This window comes from Thunnus maccoyii, chromosome 12 (genome assembly GCF_910596095.1).
Source record: "Thunnus maccoyii chromosome 12, fThuMac1.1, whole genome shotgun sequence".
In the NCBI taxonomy this organism is placed as follows: domain Eukaryota; kingdom Metazoa; phylum Chordata; class Actinopteri; order Scombriformes; family Scombridae; genus Thunnus; species Thunnus maccoyii.
In genome coordinates, this window is record NC_056544.1 from 23364975 (window position 1) to 23372594 (window position 7620).

Consider the following 7620-nt stretch of genomic DNA (forward strand, 5'->3'; position numbering starts at 1 on the left):
CATTTGATTTACAAAGCTTCAGTTCAGCTGCTTTGACTGCACCTTATTTGAATTAAAGCAGGTGATATTTGTTCAGATTTGTAGCGGTTTGTCTACCCGTCTGTCAGAAATCAGTTTTCATTTTCATTGTATCTGTTAAACAAATTAGGCACCGACTTTTTTTGTCATCTCTAAACCTGTACCATTCTGTATATCAAAATAATCCTTAAAACTGAAAATATGAGATCTTTAATATAAATTATCTTGTGATTTTTACAACCTTTTTATAAATCCTAACCAAAATGTGATGAATTTTTCCAAACTGTAGTAACTGTGTGTGAATTATCAATTATCAGCTTGTGGTTTATACTGTAAGAGACAAGACATTTATTTCCAAAACACCAAGAAAATCATGATTTTGAGACTAAAACTTTAAAATATGAGACATTTACTAAAACGATCTTATTATCTTCCTTACAACCATTTTATATCATCTATCCTGAATTTTTCCGATTGCAGTAAATTATCAACTTGTGGTTTGTACTGTAAGAGACAAAAAATTTGAGTCCATATGACCAAACATACAAAAATGTGAGTGACTGTAAATCTGATGGATTCCAGCTCCGGCACAAGCTGAACATAGCTGCCCGTTTAGGATAAACAATAGTTCCTTATGGCTATCATTATTCAACTAAATACCTGCAGCAAATACAAACAGATAAAGTGACCCAGATTAGCGAGCATACGTTGCCTTGAAATGTAACACTATTTGAAAGGTGTCCACTTTCAGAGGAACACAAACCACCTCAGTCCTCTGGCATGCAACTGGAGTCCTACTGGAGACCTGGAGGGTATAAAGTCCCGAAGGCCTCTTAAGAAAAACCAGAAGTGGCCTGTGGCTCACGCTGAGGCTCCTGGGTGAACCAGGACAGATAACTCTGAAAATAATTGTGATGTTATATAACTTTAACAGTGGCTCATGGAAGAATGTGCGACACTTCCCTGTGTGACTTTGGTTTTGCTGTTTACTCAGGAAATTAAACTGTTTGCCGTTTATTATATAGAGTAAACCAATTATTACACTTTTTAAAGTAAAGCAGATTCATGCAATATGGTGTTAAGTTTGACGTTAACACTGTCAAAACTGGAAGTTGATGAATTATGGTTTTGTTTTTATTGTAAATGTACCTACATTTAAGCACTGTTTTCCTCATTAGCATAGTTAAGATGACACTTAAGCTCATTTTTTTGGAGGTTAAACACACCACTGATTTCTAGCCTACATGTACATACAGTGTTACTGTATGTGTGATAAAATAACACAACGCACAAGCTCAATCCAAATAAATTACGACTGCGTTGGTAAATGTAATTGTTTCTACTTCTGCTCTTAAAAGCAGCTGGAGAGGTAAATTAGTAAAAGTGTGTTGGAGCCTTTCCGGTGACTGTGTGCAGTGGATGAAACATGTCCGAACCTAGAGGAGGAGAAGAGGTCTGACCTGAAACACCTCCATCTAGAAACATACTGAACTGTCCAGGGACAAGTACTGGAAAGCTGCTGACTGACAATTACAAAGTCTTTTGATAAATCATATAAACTATCAATAATGGGATTCCAGTAACAGAATTTATAACCTTAAAGGGATACAAGCCCTTTGATTTTGTAGTTTTTAAACAATTGCAATCATTTACTCTATAAAATGCTCAGACATAATGTCAAACCCACCTTAAAAGTTGCCATAACTGAAGCCTCATCATTGATTATTTATAGCAGTATGACCACATAGCAGCTAAGAAAAACTGCAATATTTACAGGTATGAAAACACTAAAGCAAGAATTTCTCTGTGTGTGAAGCTGTAACAGGCAGGTATTTGGTATCTTTATCAAACAGATGCTCAAACATGGAATTAATTAATTACCATGTGTATCAATTGATCATTTCATAACCGAAGCCCATTTTTCCAACACAATATCAAGAAGTAAAAGTTCACGGACACCCACTATACACTACACTTTATATCTGATACTATACTTTACTCTATAGTCTATTAAACTATACTTAATATTACATTATACACTACATAACACTCAACTGTACTTTACTTCAGGCCACTATACTAAACTCTGTCATACTATACTATATTTATTTGATGAGAAACTTTATTTTTAAATGTGCTAAACTTAAACAAAAAGCTATTTTACATCTGCTGTCCCTGGTTAGATGTCACACTGCACCACAGGCCACTATACTATACTATACTATACTATACTATACTATACTATAGAATAAAATTGTATTGATCCCCTGGAGTAGAATTTAGTAAAAATAGTTTTCAAAGCTATGTGGTTTTTGTATACTAAACCATACTACTCCATATTATACTACTCTAAAGGCCAGAGCAAGCATGGCCTAATAGCCAAAAGCTAAGTGATCTCTACATTATACTGTATAACATACACTCTACTATACTTTACTGTACTCCATTATACTAAAATATTTTCTACCATTTTTACCATTTTATTTAAGCAACTTACAGTAAATGTGCCACATTTAATCAAAAGACTATATTGATAGTCCCTGGACAGATACTCTTACACTATACTAGGACACTATACTCACACTATACTACTATAACCTACAATACTCCTCTATACTTACACCATACCAGGACACTATACTCACGCTATACTACTATAACTTACAATACACCACTATACTTACACTTTACTATACTATACAGTAGGCCACTATACTCACACTATACTACTATAACTTACAATACACCACTATACTTACACTATACTATACTATACAGTAGGCCACTATACTCACACTATACTACTATAACTTACAATACACCACTATACTTACACTGTACTATACTATACAGTAGGCCACTATACTCACACTATACTACTATAACCTACAATACTCCATTATACTTACACTATACTAGACCACTATACTCACACTATACTACTATAACTTACAATACACCACTATACTTACACTATACTATACTATACTATACCATACTATACTATACTATACCATACTACTATTAACTTACAATACACCACTATACTTACACTATACTATACTATACACCACTACACTCACACTATACTACTATTAATACTATATATACTATATATACTACTCACACTACACTATACTCACACTATTCTACACTATATTTTTTAAGCAACTTACTGTAAATGTGCCATATTAAGTCGAAAGGCTATTTTCATAGTCTCTGGACTGATACTTTTACACTAAACTACTCTAATATACTATACTGTACTATTAGCCGCTATACTCACACTGTACTACTATACTATACTACACTATACTAGTTTTCAAAGCAAGCATGGCCAAATAGCCAAACGTTAAATGGTCACTTTACATCTTTGTATAGTTAAGCCTACTGAATTATACTCAATATCATAATGTATGATGTGCCACAGTAAATCAAAAGGCTATTTTCTACCTAATATATCTGTCACTATCTGTCACACTCTTGTACTCCTTTACTATACTACACTATGTTGGTTTTCAGAGCAAATACGCTCCAATAACCTGGAGCTGAGGGGTCTCTATAAATGTTTGTATAGGCTACTGGTCCATTTAGATAGCCTCTAGTATGTTAAACTGGCATTTTAAAAATCCATATAACCCCTAATGTAACAGTAAGAGGACAGCAGGCTCAGTGAGTGTGCGGCTAACGTCCATCTTCATCATTTGTCATTGACAGCCGTAGGGGGTAGTGTTCACAGCCAAGCCAACAGATGTGGCATAAGGCCTCGCCAGAGCAGTGACATAATTTCTGGAAAGGCCAGGACGTTTTGGTTTCTAATAATAAAACACCTTCCTAGTCCAACAACAACAGAGAGGGACTGAACCTACCGAGCAGCAGCAGCCGATGCGTCTGTTTATACTCCCGTTTGAGCTCCTTCAGCGTCCTGTCAATATTCTTACTGACTTTCTTCGCCTCCTTCTCGGCCTCCTTCTCCTCCACCAGCAATTTGTCCCAGTTTTTCGGCTTTTGGGTGCTAGTCTTTTGAAGCAGCTGTAAGCGTCGGCCGCGGTCCTTCCCTGTCCCCTTACCGCTGCCACCTCCACCGCCACCACCACCTCCACCTCCTCCTCCTCCTCCACCGCCACCTCCGTTTTGTATGAGTACACCGTCTGTACCGGTGTCTCCACGGCGGTGCTCCCCGGCCGAGAGCCTGGCAGGGTCCCCGGGGCGCACCGGGCCGCCGCCGCCGCCGCGTAGCGACGAAGTCTCCCCGCATCCCCCGGTGTCCTCCTGGCGAGCTCCCCCGGCGCGGGTCGGCACGGCGGCGTCCGGAGGCTGGTCCGAGTCCGAGGTAGCGTTGGAGATAGACCCGCTCAGGTCCCCGAAGAGCCGGGGACGCAAACTGTAGCACAACCCCATGTTGAAACCAATATTTGTCTGTGAATGTGATTTATCATAAATTAAAATATCAAAAAAAAAATCGCAGTCACGCCAACAAGCCCTAACGTGTCATCGTTACATTGGAGCTCCAGCGGTGCGATTTAAGTCCGAAATTGAGCCGAAAATGTGAATGAATTATGCTCCGACATTTGCTATATGTCATTTTGCATTTTCCCCAGTCAGCCTTCGCTTCGTAGTTAGTGGATCACCTGATCCTTTAGTGGACACTGCGGGTCCACCTTACCGTAAGTAACCAAAAGCACAACCTTGGAGAAAAACGCGGATATCCGCTGCGCAGACAGTCAACAATCTGACTGCACAGTTGTTAGGTGCAATGCACGGCACGTCATGTTACTACAGTATGGCCATTTCGAGAATGCTGGTCATGATTCTCATTCCTCACATTTCATGCCTGCATGTCTAAGGACACTTACTGCTCTGTAGATAGTGAACCTGCTCCTTATTATCACAGACATGGCACATTGCTCTACTTTATTTGGCGAAACTCTTTTTTTTTAAAAAGTGATACGATGCTCACAATATTATTTAACATATAATAAAAATAAGATTACAACTTCTAACACGGCTTTTCAGGTATTTGACTTATAATAATTTAGGCATTACTTTGTGCCTTATATGCTGAGATGTGCCCTGTTTTTACCAAACTAATCTTCACACAGACATCACATTGATTTATAACTATTGTTTATATCAGCCTTTTGATTAGTTATTTTTTATCAAGGTGATTTGTTCTGAATTCCCATCGCCCAAGTGTAATTTATCAATGGACCCATTTTGAGCCACAAAGCGTTTTTTTTATTATTATTATGATTATGTATTTACCAGGGACAGTGCACATTAATCCACATTTCAGTTTCCACATCAATGTATATGTACCAGAGTTTTTATCTGTTGTCCCTTGGCAGGTTATTACAAATTAGTGACCTAATGTCATCAATACAAAGCTTCAATAAGTACTACAATACAATACAATTCAATACTATACATAATACATTACAAAAGAGATATATGAAAACAATGAGACTATTTAAAGGCGGTGCCAGAGATAAGGTAATATGTTTACTTATGAATGAAAGTTTGGTTTGCCGTATCTTAAGTTTATGTTTAAAGGTTATGTAATTAGTGCTCTCTCTTATTTCAATAGGTAGATTATTCCAGTGTTGGGTGGCTCTGACTGAGAAGACTGTTTGCCCAGAGTTGCTACGTCTGTATTGTACAACACAGTCCTCCTCTGGTAGTTGCCCTTGTTGCCCTGCTGCTACTCTCCTTCTGCATTATGAACTGGCTCAGTGGGGGAGGTGCAAGCACATGTAAGACCTTAAAGATGAGGCAAGCATCTGCAAAAAGTTTTAAACTATCTAAATTAAATTAATTGTACTTCTGTACTATATGGTGATTGCTATTGGCCTTTTGGTCAAGTGTAGTTCAAGTGTTCCTGTAAATAAATGTGGTCTAAATCCTCGGCCCATGGGGTCCTTGTGACGGACTCAGAGACTCCTCGGGAGAAATAAAATATATATTAATTTTACTGCTAGTTAAATTCAAAAGCAGCCAAACTTATCACAACACAGCCTAAGATATAAGAATATTTGGTTCTCAGTGTCCTCGCCTGCTGTTTGCACTTCTGTGGAGAATCAAAACGAACAGCACTGTGTGATTTTTTTTAGGTGGGGGTCCCTCGAATAAAATATTTACTGATGAGGGTCCTTTGGGACATTTATAATTACTTCTGGATAAAAACAAAATTTGGGATTACCTGGGTAATAAGGGACACTATCGGATGCTGTGTTGAAAATAAACCACTAGATGGTGCATTTGTAATACAAATGTAGCTACAGATATTAAACAAGGCAGTTTGGGTCACACACAGTAGCTCAGCTAAATATATACTTTTAAAATAATATACTTTTCAATAGCAACAACATACACAGGTAAAAAGTAGATTTTAGAAACTGTTGTTCCATTTGCCACGTGGATCAAACTAGTCTGAGCCTTATGTACAGTAGTTTTACAATAAATTTGTACTATTTTATGTATTTTTTTTGTATAAACACATTAGTACTAGTGACCCTAATGCATTGCTGGATTACCAACCAGTCAAAATAGGCTGTGTCTGGACAATTTGGTGTCCTAGGTGAGACGTCCACTGAGGCAAAGATTTTTTTGAATTTTAAATCTCACTTTATTCAACTTTACTCACCTTCTTCTGTTCTGTGTCATGACAATCATCATCTTTCAGGTATTTTACATGCACTAGTCTCTGTTAAGACTTTTACTGGTTTTAATCGTCATTAATATCACTGTAATATTACATGTCTGTCATTTCTGTATTGAGGTGCAGTTATTATCTGTATGAGACTTTCACTTATGGCTGTTCTGACCATATTTATGATCCAATCCATATGTACTTTAATTCCGTTTTTTCCCTCATTATATAGCTTACAGTGCACATTTTAGGCCTGTATTAAAATTAGTAAATCAATATGTTTTACAGCTGAATATATCTGCATTAAGAACATATCACATGCTTCTCCTATAGCATCTTAAATATACAACTACCCTGGGCCCTCAGACACCCTAAGGCCCCTAAAACCCCAGGTTCATGGTGTTTCACTTGGCTTTTGGTGATGCAGTTAGTTGTAAATTTGTACTACTAAGTGTTTTTACCTAAAATCTAGTTTTAACATTATAATAGCTGTATTTTAGTTTATATTTTGCTCACATCGTGGATACTCTTTAATAAATGTGTGTGTGTGTTATAGTCCAGGACTTCCCCTAACAGGTTCACTGTCTTTTTTTTCTCTATATACAAGATTAAAAGTTGACAAAATAATCTCATAAGGTCCATTTAGTAGCTGCTCTTGTCAGTAGATGAATTTTGTCTAATTGTCATGAAATTGTGGATATTCAAATTTCCAAATTTCTGAGTACCTTAAAGACTTTTCATCCATTTTTACTTCAAAGTTGAGAAGGAAAGTTCACTGTTTACCTGGTAAACAAATGTGTGACATAGTCAAAAGCTCCAGAACAGCTACTAAATAGACCTCGTGGTCTCAGCAACTGTTTCCGAGGTCAAGAATGAAGTTTCAATAATCAACTTTTAAGCCAACATGGACAAGAAGTCCTCAAACTGCTCAGGGGAAAAATGGAAAACTACTG

At 37.3% G+C, this 7620-nt stretch overlaps 1 protein-coding gene across 1 annotated transcript in view; it reads right to left on the bottom strand.

Moving 5' to 3' along the window:
* The window catches only part of gnal (guanine nucleotide binding protein (G protein), alpha activating activity polypeptide, olfactory type), a 44530-nt gene extending 39857 nt beyond the window's left edge, over positions 1–4673 (bottom strand). Inside the window, exon 1 of the mRNA XM_042430053.1 lies at positions 3888–4673. Coding sequence (XP_042285987.1) covers positions 3888–4419 — 532 coding nt within the window. The 5' untranslated portion in view covers positions 4420–4673. The remainder of the gene's footprint in view (positions 1–3887) is intronic.
* Between the last annotated feature and the right edge of the window lie 2947 nt (positions 4674–7620).